The sequence below is a fragment of the Trachinotus anak genome, unplaced genomic scaffold (genome assembly GCF_046630095.1).
Source record: "Trachinotus anak isolate AG129_WGS33_773 ecotype Australia unplaced genomic scaffold, CSIRO_AGI_Tana_v1 ptg000012l, whole genome shotgun sequence".
Lineage (NCBI taxonomy): Eukaryota > Metazoa > Chordata > Actinopteri > Carangiformes > Carangidae > Trachinotus > Trachinotus anak.
The window spans coordinates 8,030,571-8,056,663 of record NW_027273863.1 but is presented as its reverse complement, the minus strand read 5'-3'; the positions used below and the strand labels follow the sequence as shown (position 1 = coordinate 8,056,663).

Here is a 26,093-nt window from a genome sequence, read left to right as displayed (position 1 = left end):
GGCCAGCAGACTGGGGATGGCGGAGTGCTGCTGCCGTGTGGTCCTCTGAAGGTTTTAGAGGTAAAAGCCCTCTTTGTCACTGAGTGAAGCTTGACTGTCTATGTATTTCACCACCAAAATGGCACCAGGCTCAGAAGATTTCTGGAAGAAGCTGGCTCCACAGGCTGTTGCTGTTTGCTGAAAGACATCTGCTGTTGGGGTAATGTCCGTGAGAGTGACTCATTAGTCCACAAAAGCTCAGTTAGTGTCAACCAGCAAATCAACAGACAGGATGTGGTGCTGTTTTCTTTGAAAATAAGCACCATGACTAATTCTTGCCCTAACTGGGACAGTTAAACAACTCCATAACTAAGTCCATTCCTGAGTGCTTATTTGATTTAAAGCTTAACAGACACTTGTGTAAGATGGATGATCACTTGGAGGGATCTGGGAAGGCTCACTGAGCTGCAGACAGCTAAGATTTCCACTCTCCCTTATTTGTCAAAAACATACAGTAGGATGATATTTTATTAAGCTGTGGAGCACACAAGGGAGTACTGAGATTGTGAAATTGAGATTTATTTTAATGAGGTTTTCCTGTCAGAAACAAGTCAATCTAAGCACAGATTGCAACCCAGAGATAACAAACAAAGGAACATTTGAGCCATGAGACATGTGCTCCTTGAGTTTCAGCTGCTTATTAGCAGGCGTTCAGTCTGTTAAATACATCTATTAGTGACCAAATATTCAGATGGTTTTCATTGTTCATGTGGTTGGCATGAAATGCTTGTTTATTCTAGACTCAAACCTTGAAAACCCTTACATGATCAAACGAATCTCCTTTGTTAGGAAGCAGAACAGTGTGGAGTCAGCATTAGTCACCGAACTGGAGGATCCACTAATCATCTACAGTATGACTGTTAACTGTATGTGTTCTGAATATATGATTCTACTTATTGTGATGAATTGCATGAGTCACAGAGGTCTGTTTAAGGCGTCATGACCGCCTGGGGTAAGAGAGCTAAGGGAGCGAGCAACCTGACTACTCGACTGTTTTTATTCCATAGTTAAAACTGTGAAAAACAAAAGGGCCCCCTAGTCTAAACCTGCTCACATGAGCCACAGAGGAAAACAGAAGGAACCACAGAAATATTTTACATCCAGTCCAGCAGAGAAGAAAAAAAGACTTAAAGCAGTCTCTATAGCACTAATTCAGGTCTCGTCTTTTAGCTACTAACCATGAATTCAACATATAACTTTAAAAACGCAACAAAGACAATAGTTTGCAGTCTCAGTTTATCACTTTGCTTGAAGAGAAATAAGAATAGTCAGAAAACATGACGAAAAAAACCAACAGCACCAAAAAGTGATACAAAAGGATTAAGCTTACAAATCTTTACATAAATTAAAACAAAAAAAATCTTTTATTCTTCTTTATTCAGGACTTTATGTCTCAAGATAAATTGAGCCCAGAGCCAAGGATAGCCAGATGAAATTGAAGTCCCGCTACAGCCAAACCTGAATGTGATTTAATGTGATCAGTAACGTTTTTCTACCAGTTCTGAATTCAGTTGGTGACTCTAACACTACACTTTGATGATAGAGCAGGAAATATTGTGTCTTCATTCAGCAGTAGTCCACATTTTAGCTGCTGTGTTCTGAAGTGGCAGCAGATGTGATTGATTCTCAAATGGGGCAGGAATTTCAGTGGTTAAAATGGGATGTGACATTTTTTTGTTTTGTTTTGTTTTGTTTTAATGATAGCTTTCTTCCTTTTTATTAAAACTCCCAGATTCATGCAGCTGGCTTTAGCTGGAGTTAGAGGACCAAAAAAAAATCCCCCCTAGATTAACTTTATTGAGCAGTAAAAAGTTGGAACATCATTAACATAATTAATAATACATTCCAAGAGTTTGAAGGGGGGATAAACTACATTCACTCTTTCTTTGTTGCAAATTCTTGCAACTCAGCTTTATGCTAATGAGATATTTTTTGAAGGGATTTTTGTGTCTTGTTATTGGAATTGATCAGACTTGTATATCAGCCTTACAGCCATACTTAAAATACATCAGCTCAGGCTCCAGGGAACCCGTGTGTGTGTGTGTGTGTGTGTGTGTGTGTGGAGGGGTGTGTGTGCATGTCTGTGTGGGTTGGGGGTTGTAAAATGCACCTTGACCTTGTTTCTATGATGTGTGTAGACACTTAAATAGAGCATATCAAACTGCAAATGCACTGCTTTAACCCTGTAATGCCTGACCCCAGAAATAATGGACAGAAAATTCAGATGTCTTGAATCTGGAACCTTTATTTGGCCCTTTCACAAAATTTGAAAAAAAAAATTACAAAAAATTATTTGATCATAGGTTTTTCCTAATTTTATACACGATTTTACTACATACTAAAATGCAAAAAAAATATGTAATTATAACTTGCTTCAACAGATTAAGTGTTCATGTTAGAATATTACTAAAAATTTCAAAGAAAATGTCACTGGAAAATCGTAAAAATCGCAATTTTCTTTACCTTGATCCAGTGAGTTGGGAACTATCTGAAGGTGGCCAACTTGGATTGTCCCATGTGCTGTGTTTGAATTGTTGTAGTGATAAAGGGATCCACCAGGGGCTGGAAGACAAGTATCAGATTGGATACAAGAGGGTTTTGAGTGAAGTTTTTACCATAAGGTGATGCAATATGTCTCAGAAATGTTTGTATCAAATTTGATGCATTTGGCATTATAGGGTTAATAGGCTTCTCAGGTTTGATGCACAAGTGGACCGAGCTTTGCAGAATTTAAAAGGTAACATGGTGCCATCTAGTGGATGAGTAGTTTTACTACCAAACCACACCATGGTTTCCACAGCTACAGTAAGCAATGCATTTCACACTAGATAGTGCACTGAATGCAATAAAATGACGTGACGTGGGTCCAAGCATAAGCACAAAAATGCTGATATTAAAAACACTAAAGATAAGAAAAATGAGACACAGTTTTGTTGTTTTGGTAAGACTATAAAGTTGTGTAGCTGTCTATAAAACAGCTGTTGCGTCATTACAGCTGGCTGCCTACAGTTGATAGTGCTGGTGCTGTTTGCTAAACATAGAAATATATAAGTGTATTTATTGTCAATTAATATCTTTCATCGTGTTGGTAAAACTACACGAGCAGTGCAATAAAGTTTACGGATACAAAATGGGGGCGGGACTTGTAGTCACCGGGTGATGACGTCCGTGTAGGAGTTTATGAACACTATGGCGGCTCACGCTAGCGAGCTTGAAATTGCCAAGAAAAATTTAACAGATGCCATTGGTGATAATGTCAAACAGTAAGTTAAATTGTATATGCATGTACTTTCTTTTTCCTGGCGTTGATTTTTGACTTTGTGACTTGGTTTCTTGGAAGTAATGTCGACATTAACTTGCATGCTAGCACTTGCTAATGTTTGCAGCATCCATTACTAAGTGTTCTCGTCGTGAAACGATAGAAAACAAACGTTACATCTTTTTTTCACTCGTTTTGAAGTTTAAGAGAACTATCGTGTAGTTGTACTTTATGTTATTGTTGATTTGTATAAACGCAGCTTGAAGATATTAACAAATGTACCTTTTGTTAGCATGAGGTGAAACAAAAAGAGAGAAAAAAAGATAAACGTAGCTATTATATACTTACATATGGATGATTTAACCAGTCGATACTTCAAGCATTCATTTTTGAGAAGATAATGGCATACAGAGGCTACAGTGTGTGTAGCATAGATATTTTGTTGTCCGAACTAAATAGTATGTATGATTGAAGTGAATTGAATTGAAAGCTTTATTGTCATTGCACTAAATAGTACAACGAGATTTGCTCTGCAAAACCCAAAAACACTATGCATACACGCACACACACTCATTTACACACATTCTCTACATTGTCCAATAAATAGTAAAAAATAAAAAACATCTTATTAAAAGCATCAACATCATAAGAGAACATCAATAAGATGTTTTTTTTATTATTTGTCTTGTTGTCTGTGCAGTTACTGGGCAAACCTGAAGCTATGGTTCAAACAAAAGATCAGTAAGGAAGAGTTTGACATTGAGGCCCGTCGTCTGTTGGCACAGGAGAATGGTTAGTAGCCAGTAAACACATTTATACATTCATAATTTTTATGTTGAAAAATTGGTGCTATGCGTTGAAGTGTTGCTTACTTTCTATTTCCTTCTTTGTTCCTCTGCAGTCAAAGTTCACAATGATTTTCTCCTGGCCATTCTCACACGCTGCCAGATAATCGTCTCCACACCAGGTAGGAAGGTTTTTACTCATTTTGTGACTCTGAAACAGCATGTGAGCTTGTCTTTTTGTTTAAGCTATCCTATGTCCTGTGCTTAAATAATTTTAATTTTGCCTGTACCATGTATACCATGTATAAAGACTTAAATTGATGGGTATTGATCAATAGAGGAACAAATGGTGTTGAAGATTCAGTGCTCAAGAGCAAGAAAGAAACGATAAATACTGAAAGTGCTAAATATTTGACTTAAGAGAAATACTGTTTTAAATAATGTATCTGCTGTTGTCTACTCTGTTATGTCCTGTAGAGGGCACTGGACCATTACAGTGGCAAGGTGGCTCTGCTTCAAAGCCTGGCAAACCAAAAGGGAAGAAGAAATGTTCCTCTAGACAGAAATTTGATGTAAGTTGTCTCAAATCAATTATACCAAAACTGCTTGTTTTCCGAATGATGGCTGGCTGTATTATTTTTTTTAAATGTTAGTAATATCTAATTCTTGAGATGTCTGAACAACTGACTACATCATTTGGATGCTTGTATGTCCTGTTTGCATCTTCAGCATCGTTTCCAGCCCCAGAACCCGCTGAGCGCTGCCCAGCCCTTCAGTCCACGAGAGGCGGGAGGTGACGAGGAGGAGCTGCGTCTCAGTGCCCACACGCTGCTCCTGCCCACGCGGGGCCAGCTGGAGGCCCGCATGATGGTGACAGCGTTTGAGCTGGGCCTAGACAACATCACAGACGACGCTGTCAGCACCATGATCTATGCTGTTGAGGTTTGTAGAAACTGTCCACCGAAAGGGTTGCGTGTGTGTTGGGTGGATTTGATGACCAGTAGGTACATGTGGGTCAGAACACATAGAGTTATGAAGAAGTGTGTGTGTGTGTGTGTGTGTGTGTGTGTGTGTGTGTGTGTGTGTGTGTGTGTGTCATTTATACTGCTGGTTCTACCAACATTCACCCTATGGTCCAGCAATGTGTGTATTGTCGTTTGTTTGTGCATGTATGTCAGTGGCCAGTTAAATGCACAAAACTGTGACCCCATGTGACAGTTCTTTCTGTGGCATCAAGAATGACTGACTGAATATTTAAAAAGTCCTTACAATAGAAAAAAAAATCAAGTATCCTCCCTAAAATCTGAAAGCAAGTATCCATAGTTCACTGTTACTGCAAAATTAATGTACATGCTTGTATATACATACAAGGTGAAAGTAGTAGTAGACACTTAAGCAGACAATATATTTAAAGGGCTTCTTTCCAAAATTCAATGCATCTGTTTTGATGCAAGACATGGCGCTGTAATTAGAAAATGGTATTAAATCTGTTCTTTGGAAATTAGTCAATTTTGTATGCAAATGTCTTGAATTATCTGTAACTTCAGTACGAGCTCAATCAGTGGTAGTCTTGGTTTGGTAGAGATTCATTTTGGAGCTGAACTTTTGACATCCTGTGTTTTAACCTCCATGCAGAGGATTAAATGGGTTGGGAGATTTATTTTCTGCAACACTTATTACGTATGACTGACAGCTGTGTTTATTCAGGGGACTGGGGAAAGCTTTACTCACTGCTCTGATTTATTTCAGCACCACTTGAAAGATGTCCTGACTGCTGTAATCACCCGGAGGAAGGCGTATCGGTTACGGGATGGTCATTTCCCTTATGCCTTTGGCAGTGATGTCACGCCGCAGCCTTATCTGAAAAACAGCCTTGCTGCCTACCACAGTGTGACTGAGTGGTATGGACAACTGTGTTAGCTTTTGCTAGCTGATAAGCACTATGCAGGTTTTATATAAGAAAAAGGGTTAATGTAGACATTGATGCTCTTGCTACGCTGAAATGTTACTTTGCTTTGATTCCCATACAATAATATGTAGTTAACCATTGTTTCTGTAGCTGTCAGTAAAGGACAGTAATACTACTGATCACATTTTTCAACTCTCAGTGATTTTTTTTTTTTTTTTTTTTCTTTCTTTTCTTACATGCAGTCCTCCCCCAAGTGCTTCTCTCCCTGCTGGCCCACCACCTCAACTTTCACCTGATGAGGCTGAGCAACAAGCTGTCCACTTACTGGCTTGCTCAGCTGACAGTCTTCCCGCACCTCTCTCTCCAATCAGCTTGTTTGATCTCCTGGAGGCTTTACAGGTAAGAAAATGTGCTCATGCATGGTCCTTAAGGAATTTCTGCTGGTTTCAGTCTTAAGTGACACAAACTTCATTTTTGGGGGTTTTGAACCCTTGTTGTGACAAAACAAGCTATTTGAAGAGCTATTAGAATATTGTAACAGGCAATTTTCACAAATTTGTGACAGTTTATGGACTAAATAATCATTAGTTGCATCCTTTATCTTTAAAAAACAAAAAAAAACAAAAAACAAAATGAAGAGATCTTATCCGAAAAAAACACACACATACATATATATATATATATATACCTCATTATTCATAATCAAAGAGCATATGAGAGGTAGTGTCATGACCTACTTAATACCTGGTCACAAAGAAAATTATTGTACTTGCACAGAATATTTATTCATTACTAGAAGTAAATATTTCAGCAGTGTAAGTTTGTATTTCTTGTTTGTTGTTCCATGGTCATGTTGAGTTGTGCTTGGACCCTGTAATTGCTGTAATGACATTTGTCTACCATAGGTTCACCACGGTGTGATGCCCTCCCACACTATGTATGCCCTGAACATGGAGCGCATCCTGTCGCGGCTCTGGCACCCCAGCCACGAAGAACTAGAACAAGACCACGTCCACCGGCAGCGCCTCGCTGCGAAAGAAGGCGTGCTCGTCAGCTGAGAACCACTGACACTGAACTGTATATGAACTGTGGAGATCATCAGGAACCAAACACAAAAATAATCCCCAAACGGAAATGAACGGGTAACAGTGTGTTCATAAACCCTTGTAAAACCTGGAAAATCACATTCATGTTGCGCGGAAACATAAGAGGATGAGTGGAGCAAGATGAAACAAAATAGTTGGACAGTGGACAGAGAGAGGGCCGTCAGCTCCAGCCAATAGCCAATAGCTGGCAAATTAGCACTGTAGCGGCTTTATTTTTGTCTGGTCCAGCAGCCATTTTGGCGGTTGACCAGCCATCATTTTCAACTTCTATCATACAGTGAGAATCAAATTTTGCAGATATAATATCTGTGTTTAATTTCAGGATTTAACAGCAGCTATGAGCACTGAACAGGAAAATAAGGTTCTGGCCCAGGTTGCTCGATGTCAGTGTTTAGGTGTGTGTGTGGGTAAGAAGTCTGCATAGAAGGAAACATGGCTTTGTTGCCTACAGTTCATCTTGTACATATTGTCAGATTTGCACCACATCTGTTGATAAAAACATCCTGTAAAAACACACAACAGCCATATCTAATCACGCAGCGTTGTGTACATGACCAGGTTCACCACATACCCTCGCAGGTGTTTTTAATTAAACTGGCTCATTAGACCTCATGTCAGACTGATGATAATTAGCTCCAATGAGACTGATAAAGATGGAAATAGTTTTTTCTTTAACAGGTGCAGCAGATGTCAATCTAGCACACCTTGTATGAGATCCTGACGAGGCCTGATCCAGGAGTAAGTGAAAACACCTGTGTGGTTTTACTGTGGGAGTGTGGGGTCTTTAAAATCCACCAGGCACAGCGGCCTCCTCCTGTGCTTCATAAACCTTCCCAAGTATTCCTGCTCCTAACTTCCAGTGGTGACCCTCAGTGTTAGTGTGCACAGATTAAGCTGAATCTTTAATGTCTCTGTCCGCCATGTTTGTCTAGTTCAGGTTCAAATGTGTATACATTTGTATCTTTTTCTTTTTTACAAAAAGCTTGTTTGTAATTTATTTTACACTCAGTATGTCGTAAAATAAATAAAAATGCATCTTTTTCTTTTTTTTTTTTTTTTTACAAAATATCCCTAAGCCTACATCAAAATATATTTTTTCTGTACCTCAATATGCTGCTTTTGCTTCTTAGGTGTCTTCTTCTAGGAGTCACCGGCTGTCGTAGGACGGTGATTCACTCACACACACACTCACACACACACACATACACACACGTCCCAGTGCTCACTCAGGACCTCTTTCCATATTTGGCTGCCTGCGGCTCACTTCCGACATCTCACTGTCCAATGGGAGGCCGAGTAGACTCACCAGCCATTACAAGCGCCTCACACTGCAGTGGTGACTCAATATCCCGTCCGCCCCAGTTCCTTCAATAACAAACACTTCGCATAAAGACTGTGTTCAATTATCTGACCCCCCCCCCACCTCCTCCCCCCTATTGTCCAGCACACACAAACGTACTGACGCATCACGCGTGTCTAACATTTTATTTCGTCATATTTACAGTCGGAAGTGCTCAAAGTACAGCGTACAAATATTACAAAGTGTTATTTCAGGTCTAACATCAGTTACACCTATATCACAAAGTCGTATGAACATAAGGGTTAAGAAAGTAAGGCAGTTCTTGTCAGTAAACGCTACACACACACCTACAAGAGTCGCGTAAAGGTGTGAAACTGTAAGTGTCACTCTGTACATGTAGGCTAGTCGCTGGTGGGATACTCAGTGCTTGACTCAAGTCTATATGCACACACATACATATATACATATACTTCACATAGTGGAAGATTTGCAGGGCAAGACCTGGTTCACATTGTGTTTCTCTCCATTTGCAATTTGATCGCACTCGAGCTCTGGCAGTCCTGTCAGGATGGAGGACCGGAGGGGCCATAATCAGTTGACAATTAGCTTGTGGCAAGGGATGGACACTTGCCATGTTTCCCTGGCTTGACTGAATACAAATTTGATTTTGTAGTTTTAAACGGAAATTAAAAAAAAAAAAAAAAAAAAAGACAAAATTGTCAGAAATATGTAACAAGTCACATCAGAGGTGTAATATGAGCACATGTTCCCTCTGAGCTGTGCGTCTGTGCAGTAAGTTTGGTGGCCTCTGCTCTTATAACTCATTAAACTGGCTAATTACAAGTGTGTTGTCAGTCACCATCATTTGGTGGAAACTTGAAATGAGACTCCTGCAAGACTGAACAGGCCACATGAAGCTGCATTTGGTCCCCAAGAAATGTCCCTTGGTTCTTTTCCCTTGGCAGTCTAGAAAGCTTGGAGCTGCTGCGTCAAAATGAGCTGGCAGCCGCTGTTAACGTGGTCCATGACCTTTTGCTTGAGCAGAGCCAGCTCGTCCCGGAGGACATTGGCGGAGGAAACCAACTCCGTGTTTTGGCTCTTCAGGTTTTTGACCCTGTCCTCCAGCCGGGAGATCCTCTCCAGCTTCCTTTTCCGGCATTTGGACGCGGCCACCCGGTTCCTCATGCGCTTCCTCTCGGCTTTGATGCGCTCCTGGGACTCCATGTCGATCGGGGAGAGCGGCGGGGTGTCGCCGGACATCTCTGGCACCGTCTGCGGTTCCTCTTTCAGCGCATGTAACCGCGGGTGCTGTGCAGCCGCCAGCTGGTGGTCCATGTGATTGTGGGACGGTTGTGGCGCGGCTGGGTAACTGGAGGGGGGGTGCCTCTCGCCGGCGGGGACAGATGCAGAGCTCACAGCCCGGCTGAAAGTGCCCAAGTTTGTGTACTCAGGCGGCTCGGTGCGCACCGTGCAGCTGTAGGGGATCCCGCCGCTCTCCGACGCAGCGCTGCCGGATACGCTGTTGGGGGCGCCGGTCTGTGCGTCCGGATGGACGACCGGTATCTGCTGCTGATAGTGGAGCTCGGCCAGTGCCCTCACAAACCCCTCAGCGAAGCCCTCCTGCTCGTCGGTGATGTTCTTGGGGCAGATGAACTGGGTCGGGGTGGGAGTCGTCAGCCCGCTGCAGGACTGGATGATTAATCTCTCCAGTTCAGGCGAGGCCAGCTTCAGTAACCCGACATCAGGGGACGTCAGGATGTCCAGGGCCTTGGCGCCCAGATGGGGTTTGAAGTTTTTCGGGTCGTTTAGGTTCAGGGTCATGGTCTGTTTGAGGGTTTTGGGGTTGAACCCGTACACTGGCGTCCCGTCATGCTGAGAGTTGGACGCGTTCACGGCTTCTTCGTAGAACGTCGCTTCCATTTTCCTGGACATAAAGTTTTTATCACCTTGAGGGAGGTCTTTCTCCTTGAAAAAAAGTCCAAAATCGGCTGTTTACATATGTCCTGTGACTCCCTATCTCTCAACCGTCTTACGATAGAGTCCGCCTATTGTTGAAGTTCAACTCACTTGACAACTTAGCGTCCTGAGAAAACTTTTCTCTTGTGACCCGAGCGATCGTCAACAAAAAACGTCGTTCCCCCGCCGCCGAGCCTCCGTGTGTTTACACCTCAAGTGTCCGTCCTGATTTACCCTCCTTCCCAAAAACTAGAATCAGTGCCTGAATAGGGATAATACTTTCTATCACTTCCAACGTGGAGACGAACTTTATCCACCTCTAAGCTGCAGCTCTACTGAAAATAACAATGATGTCATTTCTAGGGCTTCTGATTGGCCTGAGCTGATTTGGTGGGCGGTGCATGTCTAATGACATGCAGGTTGCTCTGACAACGAGCCATAACCACGCCCCCCCTCGCGATGGCTTATGGGATTAGGTAATGCAGACAGTGGAGCAATGTACTCTGGGATTACGTAGTGTTTTTGAATATTTAGTTACCCGCTCAATTATTAGTTACCCATCCTGAAGTGAGGGCTGCTCCAGATGGTCTGTTGCGTTTAGCCTGAGCCACAAGAGCCAAAGTTTCACAGATTACCATAAAAGAGCACATGAAAACAAGACCAGTATCAAAATACTGTGATATGAAATCATCAGTGTTTGCAGTTCGAAAAGTGAGTGCTGGTGGCTGGATGAGAAACCAGTGTGGTTACACTGAGGGCAGAGAGATAGAAATAGAGGGAGAGGTGAGAATAAGAGCTCATACCAGCACCAAAAACTCTTCTTGTAAAGAACAACACATTTTAAATATTGATGTCTACAGCTGTGCATGCTTGGAGGAGCCTTTCTGAGTCCTTGCTGTTGAATGAGGTATAAACAAAAACAGCAATGGGCAACAAACATTTAGTATCTATAGCTTTAAGTCAAACTGATAATGTGAATTGATATTGAGGACAAGCATCACATCTCAGGAATATGACTAATAGGATTGGACAAAAAAAAAACTACATTGATCATAACTGTGGTACAGTTTTAAATAAACTGTCCAAACACCATGTAATTAAAGTAAGAAAACATACAACTAACAATGATAATTAAAGTTAAATCAACCAATCAGCTCACAGTCTAATTCAGAGTCCCAGAATCTTTAACAGGTCACATCTGCGTTCAGATAGATGTATAATTAGATACATAGATGCATTAAACCTAATGGAAAATTGCAATATTACATAATTTGGGCAAATATCTGAAGCTGGCCAAAACAAGAAAGGAAATACGTGCATTAAAAAATGTTATCCTTATATTTATTGTCAATTATTAGTTACCCATCTTCAAGTCAGGCCTGCCCCAAATGATCTGTTATAAAATATTTTTGATCCAGTGCATTTTCCCTACACGAGGTCAAACACAAGAACCCATTCATGATCTGAGGTGATTATTTCATCATCAAACTGTAGTGATATGGAAACATCAATAATTACATAGACATAGTAACAGTTCAAAAGGTGAGTCCTGACAGCTGGTAAAGTAAAGTAGTTCAAGGGAAGAGGAAGAGGCACTGAGAAAGAGGAAGAGGTGAAAATGGCAGGTCAGACCTGCACCAAGAGCACCTTTGTTGTAAAGAACAACATACTTTAAAAATGTAGTCCTACATGGTTTGAAGTTCCTCTTCGATTTCCTACAGTGAAATGAGGATGTGTGTTATTGGAATCCCAACTGACCTAATTCAGCAAGTGCCAAGAACAGGTAGCCTATACAGGAGGAAACAGATAAACAAAGATGAGTGAACACAAATATACAGCATCTATATATAAGACCAACTGTAAACTGTACAGGGATGTGGTATGGTTGGTGCTGCATATACAAGAAGTGCAGTTAATAAATGTTGAATTATAGCAGTACTGGACACTTTATAACACACACTAGTAAACGCATTCATGCATTGCACCACCATTGGTAACTTGTACCTCCCCCTCTTCTATAACTACTGTATGTATTTACATATTATTTATATTGTTTTCTACTTATTTTGCTATGTAAACCGAGCATTGTTTGCCCTACAAAAATGTCTGGATTAATTAAGTTATCTTAATCAACCAATCAGCATCGTTTAAAAGTACATAATCTTTAAGTGGCTGTAACAATAACATCACACCATCAGACGTATAAGAAAATTGGATGAAATGATGCATTAAAAAGAGATTATCATTACAATAATCATCACTGAGGCATATGTATCATGATTAAAATTTGAGCCCTTACACATGATCTTTGCTTCCCCCCGATGCATAATACATGTTCATTATATTCTGTGCTCACTCTCACAGGCCTCATAGGTAAATGTGACGCTGCATTAATGCCTGAAGCCTCTGTACAGCTGCAGTCCAGTCTGTCTGGCCTCCCCCATTGTATTATTCAACATGTTCTCCTCAAGCCAACTATAAATAAGTTAACAGCCTCAGACAGCCTGAGAGAACCAGAGCTGGCTGAGGTCAACACTCTTGAGATGACATGTTGTCCTCACAACACAGCCGAGCAACACCCATTTGGAAGTATTTGACACCCTGAAGTAGAAAGCCAGCGCTGGAATGCTTTAAAAAATTTTGGGTCTAATACCGCAGCAGTAATGAAGGCAAACAAAACCTCAGCCTTTCTTTCTTCTCGTCTTCTCACTTCTAACATAACAGAGCAGCTTCCTATGTAATAATAACTGTCTGAGCCACTTTATTCTCCCCGTGTCTCTCTCTGTACACCTGTGTTGAGCCCCACAGATGAGTATTTTCCTATTAAACTACTGCTGTGCTCCGGCCGTGCTTCCTGTTTCTCTGTCAGCTTTTCCCCTTCGCCGGCCCAACGGGTTCGCCTTTAGATAACAGCGCTTTCCTCCTCCCTGCCCGGGCCAGCTGTTTCCACTGCATGTAGTTTTCTAATCAGGAGCTGGTCCTGCCTCCCTCCCAACAGGCCTGCTTTTGTTGTACAGAGGTGGGACAGACCAGGGTCCATGGAAACACTGACCCCTCTTCATGAGAGCACAACACAAAGAAAGACTATATATGCATGTGTTGATGTATCAACAGAGCAAAGTTTTGATTACCTTCGGGCGTGGACCAGACACACACACACACACACACACACACACAATGAGACACACCGAGCAGTGAGAGAGACAGATGAGATTTCAAACACTGTCCATGCAGTGTTTGTTAAAGACCATCTGTTTCTTCCTGTCCTGCTGCTCAGTTTTTCTCTGTACTCCATCTCTGCTGATCATTCCTGGTCAAAACACGCTGATCACAGCCAGCACTACTTCCTTTAGACAGCTGTTTATCTCCTCGAAGAAAAGAACACAATAGAGGAAAGTGGCGAGGCGGGATGCAGAGCAGAAAGTCTGACATGTCAGTCCTTCAGAGTTATGATGGGAGCTTATTGTCCCTGTTTTTTTGCAACCAAGTCAATTTTGCAGCCCTAACACGACACTACAGTAACAGATTTTTTTAGTTAATGTAGCAGACTCTTTTCACAGCAGACATTTTGGCATATCAAAGCACATAAGCACAGGTGTAATGTATAACATCATTGATGGCTGCATGCCATGTAGGTTGGCCAGTTCCACAGCCCATGCATTGGGCTTGCTATCACTGGGACCCTTATACGGAGCAGAGCCAACATTAATGAAAGTATTACTGAATGATTCCAGGTTTCCTGTGTGGCAATTTGTCATAATTTGATTAAACAAGTTTATTGATGAAAAGCATCATAAGAGCAGTTTTAGCTTCAATAACACAGTTCTTAAAAGGCAAAACCACAAGATGAGGGAATAATACAAGACCCTTATTAGTCTTGCAAAGTCCTATAAAAAGTTGCCATTAATAAAATGATGTGCATTTAACTAGTGAACCAGATGGGCAGAGGTTCTTCTATACGAAAATTGAGGGTTTTTGTTTGTTGTGATCTACTGGCCCATTAGGCCCATAGGGCATTTCAATATCCCACTGTTTACTGCGGGCTAATGCACAAAGCTAGCAGCTACATCTGTGGATTTATATTCTTTGCGTTGCAGTGATTTTTCCGTGGCTCAGCAGTCTTCTAGAAACTCGGTCTTTACAACGAGAGAAAGATCCAGAAGTTAAGACAGAGAAAAGTATTAAAAAACAACACATTCACGGTGCCCGCTTGTCCTGCTACGAACTTCACACGGCTAAACGGCAAAAATGCGACTGTGACCTGTTTTGGCCGCTTTCGCGTTCCGTCGCGACCACTGTGCCCAGCTCAAAGTACGTTTATCTGCAACTCAAAAGTGATGTTTTCTGCGTTGGAATTAGACTTTGATCTGCTGGTAAGGGCGAAGATGTCGTACTAGGTGAGTTACAGCGGTCTTATATGTTGGATAATGCTTTTATGTGTATTTGTAATGTTATTCTGTTATATCTGGAAAATCTCTGCGTCTGTGTCGTTGCTGCTCGGTAGCGCTGCGCGATCACATTCAGCTGAGGACGGTGCAGTGTCCGATGAGCCAGGACACAGAAAACAAATCATTATGAAAAGCAAATGCACGATATGCATATGCTAATATCTGTGTTCACTTCCATCTATTTCGAAATAGCCAGACAGTGTGACCTGGTTGATGATCGACTCCTGGCTCTGCCCCCCTCCTGCACACTCAGCCCGTGTCCTCATGGCAGAGGTCTATTATGTCGGAGTGGACGTGGGCACTGCCAGTGTGAGGGCTGCACTGGTGACCAGAGGCGGTCTGCTGAAGAGCACTGCAGAGGAGCCCATCACAATCTGGGGGCCCCAGCCTGACCACCACGTCCAGTCCTCCACTGAGATCTGGGACAAATGCTGCACAGTTGTGAAGGTGGGATGACGTCTGAGTGGCTGGTTCCCAGCTTTATTTTAATATACCAGATGAGCCTAAGTACCTCAACACAAACCCCAGTCTTCCAAATATGTTCATTTCTGTTGAGTTTAAAGTAGATGTTAACATTAACACAACATAAAACAGGATTGTTATTTTTTTATACAAATGAGTGAATGTGAATGTTTAGGTTGATCTAGACCCATCAACCATTTATGCCTTACTTCGAGACAATATTTAAACTCTTTATCCATCACTGTTAGCTATATCAACTGTTTATCCGTCACTTTTACTTAATTATTTCAGCTGTTTTTATTTACCTTTACTCTTTCAATGATTTCTCTGTTACTTTTTTGCTGTTAAGCTGTTCACTGTTTCACCTCCTTTGCTAACTTGCTGACTCTCAGTGAGAACAAGTGGCTCTGATGTGTTACAGCTGCCTCAGGTTGGTTCGACGTGCGCACTGTACAGTCAGAGAAGTAGCTTACTGGCTTTTTGTGACAATACATTTATTAAACATCAGCATCAGAACAGTTTGTTCTCCTGTCTGCAGGTTGATTTTTCAACACAAAACACAGATATGAAGGCATATTATTTTTTTGAACAACAAATATTCATACTCATACTTTAAGTTGAGCTATGTATTTAAGTTGAGCTAGGTATTGTAATCAAGCCAAGTCAGCTTTATTTATACAGCCTAATATCACAAATCAACAGGACAATCTGTACAGTACACAACACCCTCTGTCTGCGGACCCTCGTTGTCACTGGGAACACACAACACACTGTGTGTACGTGCTTTACTATGATGCAGTGCCTGCTGATGTAATCATAACCTGCCCTCTTATAACCCCTTCACAGATATCACCTTTGTAACTGCAGTGAATGAATGTGACCATACTGTTTATCTGTTCCAGAGAGTCACCCAGGGTGTGGAGAGGAACCAGGTTCGTGGTGTTGGCTTCGATGCCACCTGCTCTCTAGTGGTTCTGGACCAAAGCTTCCAGCCTGTGTCAGTCAATCAGGATGGTGAGTGAGTTACCTGACCAGAACACTTTGCATTTATTTACATCTAAGTTCACATTTATAGGTTATTAAAGGCAGGATTGACTTTGCTTTTGAGATGCTGATAAAAAAATGTTGTAAAATGTTTTATGAAATCTTTCAGTTGGTTAGTTTTGCTCGGATGTGTTGTTTTAGTCTAATGTAATGTGATAGTTTATGGATCCCTGAAGGCAAAGCGCCCTCCTCCACAGTGAGGTCAGAGGTCAGGGTCAGCTACAGAACAGAACCCCTGGAGCTTGTAGAGATTCATGTTTTTTTTCAATGAATCAAGGTGGAGTCAGGGGTCAGGACCCAGATACTCAGGTTCAGTGACTGATCATCTCCCAATAGACCGCTTTAATCTTAAAATGACATCTGGCATGTTCAGTCCATGTAGATTTAGCTATGATTTGTTCACTGTCTTTTCTCTTCTCCAGGTGACAGACAAAGGAACGTGGTCATGTGGATGGACCATCGTGCTGCAGAGCAGGCCGCTCGTATAACCAACACCGGCCACAAGGTCCTGAGCAGGGTGGGAGGGGTCATGTCACCTGAGATGCAGCCCCCTAAGCTGCTCTGGCTCAAAGAGGTGAGAGGTGAGCGGGGTCACCACAGGACCACTGATCTCTCGGGGCTTTATTCCTGCTCTCAGTGCTGTGGCCGGTGTTTGTTTTAGCCTCACCTACCTTTTTCATGTGGGACAGATTCTTCAGAAAACGTTATCGTTTCCGAGCTCTGACCAGTTAGTACATACATGTGTTGTTATAACTCACTAATCAGCAGTTCGTTACCATATCTCCTCTTTTCTCTTCATCAGAATCTAAAAGAAAGCTGCTGGAACAAAGCTGCTCACTTCTTTGACCTTCCAGACTTCCTGTCTTGGAAAGCAACCGGCTCTTTGACGAGGTGAACTTTGCTGGTTTATCATGACTGTGGTGGATTATTCAAACCTTTATCTGTGAGTAACTCACAGTTATTTATTGTGCATGTGTAATATGAAGGTGTATGTAGGAGTATGTGAGTAATAAAAATGTCAGAGGTGGGATGAAAAAAAGGTGACCTGATATTAAGATCTTTCATCATGGCTGCTGTTGAAATATTATCCCGGTATCAAATGTCTGTCTTAAAAGAAAGACCGGGGTTGTCCTCAACAGCAGGGTAATTCTAAGAAATGTTTTATCATCATGGACAAAGTGTTTTTGATACTGTGGCCTTCACAGGAGGCTGTTGATCAGCAGCATGTTTGTTTTACTCAAATATCTTTGGAGGCATGTTAAAGTACTAACCTGTGATGTTCCACAGATCTTTATGTACTCTGGTGTGTAAATGGACGTACTGCCCTCCAGAGGGATGGGATGCCAGCTTTTGGACCAGCATTGGTTTGGAGGATCTCCTGGACAATAACTTTTCCAAAATAGGTCAGAGAATAAAAACAAAAAGAGAACAAAAAAAAAATATATATTTTAGTTTGTTCTTTCACAATGAGATTCTCATTAATTCTATAGTTTGGAAATATAAGAAATTCAGAAAATGTATTGAAAAAAGTTTCTTAAACGTTTTTTTTCATCATCTCTCCAGACAGACTGTCTGCACAAGAGGTGTTCTATTATTTAAGCTGTAGCATTTCTGTCATCCAGGCAGCGTGACATGTTCTCCAGGGAGCCCGCTGGGAGACGGCCTCACTCAGCAGGCAGCAGCAGATTTGGGTTTGGACCCAGGAACTGCAGTTGGCGCTTCTCTCATTGATGCTCATGCTGGAGGCCTAGGTATGACACACTGAGACACAGTCACGGGGACATAATGTCGACTTTTGTCATGAAGAAACTGTCATTGTCTGATACAGTCTACACTGTGTTCACACTGAGTTTTCTAAGGTGAATTCAGTAGTTCCACGTGACAGTGGAAGACAGAGGCAACCTTGTGACTCTGGCACAGTCATGCTTCAGAAGAAGTTAAAGAGATGAGGGAGGCAGAGGGTCTAATGTTGGTGATGCATATTTACCTCCGCCAAGGAGGCTATGTTTTTATCCTTCTCTCTTTATTTGTCAGCAAGATTTTGCAAATAGTACTGAACTCTTTTGCACTGAACTTGGTGGAGGGACAGGAAATAGGCCAGTGAAGATTTGGGGCGGATCTACATTATTAAGTATGAATTTGAACTTTTTTCTCTTAAGTCTGGTGTCTGTTATTTGACAGTGGCCTCGGCAGAGGTCTGCGTTCTCTGACTGCCCTTCTATTTTTTTCTTTTTTCTTTTCTTTTTTCTTTTTTTTGCAAAGTTGACACTTTGTTTCAGGATGAAGCTCCTGAATGGTCAAAAATTGAAAAGTTCATCTTCTAAGGAGCATAAATACACTCAGTAAATTTCAAAACTATTTGCCCAGTAGATTTTTATATTTCTTATGCAAAAACATAAAATTTTGCATTATTATGGTGCTTACTCAAATTCTTACTTAAGGGAACATGAATATCCACAGTACGTGAATTTTCAGTATCATATGTACAAAGTTAAACATTTGAGCTGAGGATGGCACCAGAGGAAAAATCAGGCAAAGGTGTGTCTTAAACTGCTGAAAAGTTACTAACCGATGCTGCTGTTTACTGTATCTGTGAGCACGGTTTCTTTGGCTCAGAGATCCTGACCATCTGGTTTTGTTCTGGGAGGTAAACTGTTCATGAACTCTGCCCTCTGACCTCTGGCTTTGACCTCAGCCGATCACACATTGTTGTATCTGTCAGAGGTTAAAACACGGTGAACTTCTAGTTGTTGTACATGTCACAGTGATGTACGCCCCCCCCTGCCCCCGCACATAGATCAGCCCTCCACCTTAAACTCAAACCAGCTTGACAAACATTATTCCAGCAGTTAGTGTCACTGCTGAATCCCACGTGAAGGTTATGAGGCCGCTTCAAAAGGATTTAAAGCTTTTGATCTGCAAATCAGTGTTATTAGTCCCTGACGGGGCTCTAGCAGCAGTTTGTGTAAGCTAACACCAAAAACGTATATTCAACATTTTTCTTCCAATAGATTCTGATATTGACTTATTATAATTCAAATGAAATATTACATCTCATTCCAGGTGTGATAGGTGCAGATGTAAAGGGCTTTAACCTGCCTTGCGAGGACCAGCCAATCACCTCGCGCATGGCGATGATCTGTGGGACATCAACCTGCCACATGGCGGTGAGTGGTTCACAGCTACAGTTCACCTGCCGTGTTAAGATTTTCTCAACATTAGCAGCAGCGTTTCTGTTCTGACCTGATGACCTCTTTCACACCCGTCACTGCATGACTGACACAACGCGTCCGGTTATTAATCATGCACTCACAGCTTCTGCATTGTAACCGAGACTTAACAAGCCTGAAGTGATGTAAAGGTAATACTAATACATAAGTATGCAGTCTATTTAAAGTAGTCTGATTAATCATCTTTCCCTGTAATGCTGATGACAGTTTTTCTTCTCCTGTGTCATATTTTGAGTGTATTTCTGTTGTATGTAGACTGAATTCATCTGCTTTGCATAGGCCAGTGACAATAACTGTGAGCAGTAGGGCTGAACAATTAATCACAATATGAGTGAAATGGGGCCAAGTGCAATATCCAAATCGCGGGAGCTGTAATTTTTTGTTAAAGGTAAAATGTGTCACAACATACCATAAATGAAGGATTGTGGTGATACAGAGACAACATGGCCTAGAAATCATATTCTCCAGATGTAAGAGAGCATGCGTGTGTGGTACAATCTATATATATATATATATATTTTTTTTTTTTTTTTTGAAAAAAATGAAATGCAAAAATGACAAAAATTCAAGCTGTGACTCACCTGCCAAAATATCTTATTTTATTAATCTGACATTGAAATAGCTGTTTCCACTGTCATTTGAAACGTATTCAGTGCCTCTGTTAGGTTTTAGAAAGGTTCATGTCTCTGTTGATGTGAAAACACCCTCATTGATGTAAATCATTTAACTTTTCACCGTGATGTGTGTCAGATCAGCGAGCAGCCTCTGTTTGTGCCCGGAGTGTGGGGACCCTGCCTGTCTGCCATGGTGCCTGACCTGTGGCTCAACGAGGGAGGACAGAGCGCGACAGGAAGGCTGGTCAGTCCACTGTTACTGAAACGCTTCGTGCTGTGCAGTTACATAGAAATGTGTGCAAGTAGAGACAAAATGTGCACAATCTATGTGTGAGTTCACCCCAAAACACATACACATAAAAAAACAAAGGTCTGAGAGAATTAATGGTTTTTATTCACTGTCGATCAGATACAAGCACTCGTCAAAGAAATGCTTGTAAAGATGAACGTGAACGAGGAACAATAAGACAAGGTGTTACCTGTCTTTCTAAGGCCTGCCACCACGCTACATGGTGTGTGGGACATTATGCCATCATGACTCTGTAGACACATTCTTGTGAACGTGAGAAGACTAACACCGCAGGTACCCCATGTGGAGCAGGTGATCTGATCAGGGTTTCAATGTGGCTTAGCTGCAGAAATTTGCATATTAATGAGGTCCAACAGTTTTTGTTTGTTTTTTTTAACTTCTGTTAGTGTTCTTGATGATAAACCACTTGTGCTGTGAGCATACTCCTTTCGTGGCATGAGGCAATCCAAATGCCTCTTGTTAATAACATTATCAAAAGACATAAAGGCTACTTTCTGGCCCCATTCAGACCTGGTGTTAACATGTGTCTCAGGTGATCTGATCACAAGTGGACAGCTCCAAACACGTTTGTTCACACCTGGCATTAAAATCTCCACTTGTGATCGGATCTCACTTCCCCGCTCTACATGCAAATAAACACGAATGCGTTGTTGTTTTTAGCCAGTCTGACAGATGGGTCCGTTGTCAGTGTGTGTGTGTGAGAGAGAGAGAGAGAGAGGGGCAAGGAGGGGTTTAGGGAGTCAGTGTGCTTACAGTGAAATGAGGTTTAAGCCATTTGAAATAGTGAAATATTTTCGCTTCATTATGAAGCTAATTAGACTGTGGCAGAGGACATAATTTGAGTAGGTGGTCCTCCAATGTGGCCCAGGACACATTTGTGTTCACACTGATAAAAGACTGTGGCCACATGTGGCCCAGACCACCTCTGAAAGTGGTGATTGGATCTCAAATGTGTCCTCAGTGTGTTACAACTGTACTTAGAGCTGTCCACTCGTGACCAGATCACCCAAGACAGATGTTAATACCAGGTCTGAACAGGGCCTCTGTAAAAGAAATCTGATTTGTTTAGATATTAGTTTTTTTTTCGTGATAAGGTTTCAGTGTAATTCAGCTGAAACGCATCTCAACACAAGGCAGATATCGGCATTGTTAATGATCAGATATCAAATGTAGAGGTTTGGTGCTTTTTTTTCTCTTGTAAATTGTTTTTAACCTTTTGTTTTTAAACTGTTGGTTTGACAAAATAAGCTGTTATAAATCATCAGTTTAAACTCCAGTAACTTTAGTTGGGAATTTGTAAAAATATTTTAGACATATTATTGATTAAATTGTTACACAATTAAATGAAATTCTGAAACTAATCAGCAGTTGCAGCCTCACCAGCCTTTTTGCTATCAGCTATATTTGATGTGTGATTCTGTCTCTGGTGGACCTTATTGCTCTCTCCTCCCTCAGATTGACCACATGGTGAAGGGCCACACAGCTTACACCCAGCTCCAGGAACAGGCGCAGCAAAGGTCAGCTGATGCGTTTAGTGTTGCACTTACCACAAACATGCTAGCACAGCTGTCATCCCTGTTCAGATGAGTAAGCTTCAGAAACATTAGAAGCCTAGTAAGGCCGTATATTCTGCACCTCTCTGTTCTCTGGAAGTTAAAAATAAAATAAATGAATAAATCAAAATGTGTTATTTAATTGTTTGATTTTCTTTACATTTACTTGCCTACTTTACTTACTTACCATGCTCGCCCACTGACATGGCATAACGCACTCATCAGTCACGCCTGTGCTTTCCCAGTTATGACAAGTTATAATGTCTTCTGTGAAAAATGCCTCTAGCATTTAACATCTTATCTTATTTCATCAGTTTCCTTACTGTGCTTTTTCCCAGATTTCCCTTTACAGGCGAGAACATCTACAGCTACCTGAACAGCCACCTGAGTTCAATGACTGACTCCTGTTCTGCTGTCGACCTGCTGGGATCCAGTCTCCACGTGTGGCCGGACTTCCACGGGAACAGATCACCGCTGGCTGATCCCACATTGAAGGGCATGGTGAGGAGAATGGACTCAAGGCTTGAAAGAACTTGGACATGACATAAAATGTTATTATTTTAAACATTAAGTTTGGGTGGCACAGTGATGCAGTGGTTAGCGCTGTCGCCTCACAGCAAGAAGGTTCTGGGTTCGAACCGCAGACCTGGGGCCTTTCTGTGTGGAGTCTGTGTGTATGTCTGCATGGGTTCCCTCCGGGTACTCCGACTTCCTCCCACCGTCCAAAGACATGCGCGTTAGGTTGCTTGGTGACTCTAAATTCATCGAAGAGGGTTGCGTCAGGAAGGGCATCCGGAGTAAAACTTGTGCCAGGCTAGAATATGCGGCGATCCGCTGTGGCGACCCCTGAGGGGAGCAACTGAATGACAAAAAAAGAATTAAATTTAAACACTGAGTTTAGTATGAGGTTGAACAGTCATAGTTAAGACCCTCTTATAAACTTTAAGTATGTTTAAGGCCTCCAGTGTTGCTATAGCTCATCATATGGGTAAATGCAGAACCATAATAAGTAAAGCATAGAAACAATGTGAAGAGTTAGATGGGAGGCAGTTAGCCTAGCCTAGCTTAGCGTAAAGACTGTAGGCTGGCTCATGAGAGAGGTGTCAGTCTTTTCATCTAACTTGTGAAAAATAGAAATAGTTCATTACCATGTTTCCAGAAATGTTTAATGATTTCTTTAAACAAAATGAATTCTTAATACAGTTAGCTAGCAGCTACTTGAAGCAGCTAACTTCAAGGGGCCATATGTGCCTGGACTCTATAGTGACTCACTATTGGAAAATGACAAGAACGGTTTGGTCGGACCAGGGTAAGCTGCTTAGCATGCTAACTTGGGTAGGAGAAAACAAGTGATAGAAACAAAAGCAAAGCAAGAGTTAAGAGTGGCGTCCCTTCTCACCTCTGGAGACAGCCCTGGTGAGTGAAGGAATAAGGTTAAATACTGAACTTGTGACGTTTTTTCTAGACCGGAAAGTAAACAGCTGTTAATGCTAATGTTGGCTAGGTAGCAATAGCAAAAACTTACAGATGGCTCCTTTCACAAAGCGCTGCAGTCAGGCCTTTGGTCTTTTCAGATATTTAACAGTGACTCATTATTCAGCAGCCAGTGAAATATCGTTGCTTGAATGACTCTTTACTGTTTTGCAGGTGACTGGACTGTCTCTCTCCCAAACCTTGGACGACTTGGCTCTGCTCTATTTGGCCACTGTACAAGCCCTTGCTGTGAGTTTGTTGTTTCTTGTGTTTCACTTTAACTTCCTCCGAGCCTCAGCCCAACACCCTGGTACCTTCAAGCATGAAGGCAGGTTGTATTTGTTGACCTGTAACCTAATCCCCTTGTGTTTTCCTCTCTGGTTTCAGCTTGGTACGCTTCATATTCTGGAGGCCATGAAAGAGGCAGGACATGACATCAGAACCCTCTTCCTGTGCGGTGGACTGAGCAAAAACTCACTGTTTGTACAGATTCATGCCAACGCTACAGGTATAAAATACCAATAATGGATAATAATAGTATCTTTACATGTATATTATTTCCCAATTATTTTTTTCCCCCATCCCACTTTTTCATAATATCATCTCTCTTAGGACTTCCTGTGGTGCTGCCAGACCAGATGGAGGCTGTGTTAATAGGAGCAGCAGTCTTGGGTGCTTGTGCATCACAGGATTATAGCACTATACAGGTAGAGTGATACGTACACACGCACACACACACACACACACACACACACACACACACACACACACACAGTATTTAAAAACAAATGTTGACAGGGACTCGGGCAGAAAAGGCTTTTGAGACAGCTAATGTGTTTCAACAGAAGTATCCTTGTGTTCATTCAACCCAGGTCACGTTTTAATGAGTCCTTTAAATATTCACATGGGAATGCAAATATTGTCCAACATAGGCCACTGCCTGTGATTTGAGGTAGTGACTCACCAGGTAGAGTGTGAGCCATTTAGGGTTAGTTTATTATTTCATTATTTTTCGACATTGAAGAGACTTTGACTTGAATCCTGTATTTCTCAACCGGATAGTTTCTTTCATTAGACCACTCCTGCCTTCTAAATTGCCTTTGCTTTGTAACCACACATCTCCAATTTTTAATACAGGCTTAATGTAAAGTCTCAAGCCTAATATGAAATAATATTTTTTTAATTTAAGATAGCTCCCTCCAGGGCCACAGAAGACGTCACACAGGCTGAGGAGTACTCTGTGCTGAACTTTATGGGTAAAATCAGTGGTGTGCGCCTTTAGAAGCCTGTTTATTTTTGCATTGCATTCAGCAGTTTGTAGTTAATTTTGTATTCCAATAAAGTTGACACGCACAGCAAGCATCTTGTAATCACTGAGTCAGTGGCTCCATCTGCTGGGTGGAAAAATACAATGAATATAAATAAACACAATGTATAACGTGCGCGGCTCTGCACAGAGAAACCGGATTTGTGTTTAAGATATAAAGTTTGGATTAATCTTTTGCTAGGTCAACCCATCACCTCCTTTGTGTCTCAGTGCCAGAGCTTGCAGCAGAAGAGAGTGACAAGCCTTTAAGCCAGATATACTAAAAATAAGACGTTATTGTTTGGACTGGGCTGCACCTGTCAACCCGTTTCCAGCCATAACTGCAGCGGGCAGTTGCTGTGTCTGATCCTCTGAGCTGAACACAGTCAACTGGCTGGATTTTGTAGGTTTAGACAGAAGAGGGGCCCTGCACTGCATTAGTCATAAACTCAGCCACACTGTTACCACCACTGTTGGCCTGTATTCACACTATAACTGGGTCAGGGCTGGTCCAAGACTGAGTGTATGTGAGACATGATTTATTGAGTGATATTTTTCTGTGCAATTATGTTTTAGGAGGCAATGGAGAAAATGGCTAAAGTGGGGAAAGTTGTTCAGCCTGACCATGCACTCCAGAGGTGAGGCAGGAAGATCTTTTTTTTTTTAATATTCGGGGAAAGTGTGTTTATAATTATAGTCTAATGTCATTATCCATGGCACAGTAACATGAATGAATCAAAAATCCATAATGCTCAATTAAAAAAAATATCACTGAAGTTTTGTCCTAAAAAGACTTTTTCAAAGCTAATCAATTTCTACTCTTTGCTTTGCTTTTTTTCTCAACTAATTTCTAAGTTGCTAAATGATCCATGTAGTTAAAATATTTTACTTTTGAATTACTCCATTCATTCAAGGTCATTTATAATATTGCACTAATATTCTTGAAGTCTTGAAAAATTGAATATACGTTGCTATGCATCAAATTTGTGTTTTTTCTTTTCTTTTCTCCAGCTTCTATGAGAGAAAGTACAAAGTGTTCCTGCGACTGTTTGCCCACCAGAGGGAGTACCAGGCCCTCATGAACCAGAGATGACACTGACGGCGGGAGGGAGGGAGAGAGGCCGAGTCTGTGTGACTGAACAGTGATGACAAATCCACACACTGGAAACAAGAACAGAAAGAAGCTGCTGCTTTTCTTGATATTATTTCCTTTTTTAAAAATTTCTCAATAAACTGAAGGAAAACAGTTTTCTGAGGTTGGATGTTTATGAATGAAAATATGTGTGGTGGCTGGTGGAG

At 41.6% G+C, this 26,093-nt stretch overlaps 3 protein-coding genes across 4 annotated transcripts; 2 read left to right on the top strand and 1 right to left on the bottom strand.

Annotated features, from left to right (window-relative positions):
* Positions 1–3,203: 3,203 nt before the first annotated feature.
* Positions 3,204–8,155, top strand: tada1 (transcriptional adaptor 1). Its single transcript, XM_071492225.1, has 8 exons — positions 3,204–3,302; positions 3,999–4,090; positions 4,200–4,265; positions 4,561–4,655; positions 4,813–5,025; positions 5,833–5,984; positions 6,235–6,391; positions 6,898–8,155. Exons 1-8 carry the CDS (start codon positions 3,220–3,222, stop codon positions 7,048–7,050), a joined length of 1,011 nt encoding a protein of 336 aa, XP_071348326.1. The 5' UTR covers positions 3,204–3,219; the 3' UTR covers positions 7,051–8,155.
* Positions 8,156–8,569: 414 nt separating this feature from the next.
* LOC139628893 (transcription factor Jun-like) lies at positions 8,570–10,669 on the bottom strand. The gene has a single exon (XM_071491050.1). It carries the CDS (start codon positions 10,328–10,330, stop codon positions 9,365–9,367), a length of 966 nt encoding a protein of 321 aa, XP_071347151.1. The 5' UTR covers positions 10,331–10,669; the 3' UTR covers positions 8,570–9,364.
* Positions 10,670–14,614: 3,945 nt separating this feature from the next.
* On the top strand, positions 14,615–26,043 carry fggy (FGGY carbohydrate kinase domain containing). Of its 2 annotated transcripts, XM_071491047.1 has the most exons (16): positions 14,615–14,751; positions 14,995–15,249; positions 16,167–16,278; positions 16,731–16,882; positions 17,111–17,199; positions 17,596–17,711; positions 17,931–18,059; positions 19,372–19,475; positions 20,289–20,396; positions 21,918–21,979; positions 22,354–22,516; positions 23,663–23,737; positions 23,876–23,996; positions 24,101–24,195; positions 25,371–25,432; positions 25,806–26,043. In XM_071491047.1, the coding sequence occupies exons 2-16, from the start codon at positions 15,016–15,018 to the stop codon at positions 25,885–25,887; spliced, it is 1,704 nt and encodes a 567-aa protein (XP_071347148.1). In that variant the 5' UTR covers positions 14,615–14,751; positions 14,995–15,015; the 3' UTR covers positions 25,888–26,043. The 2 variants fall into 2 exon arrangements, with proteins under 2 accessions (XP_071347148.1, XP_071347150.1); XM_071491049.1 differs by lacking the exons at positions 14,615–14,751; positions 14,995–15,249; positions 16,167–16,278; positions 16,731–16,882 and having other exon boundaries at positions 17,124–17,251.
* The last annotated feature ends 50 nt before the right edge of the window (positions 26,044–26,093 follow it).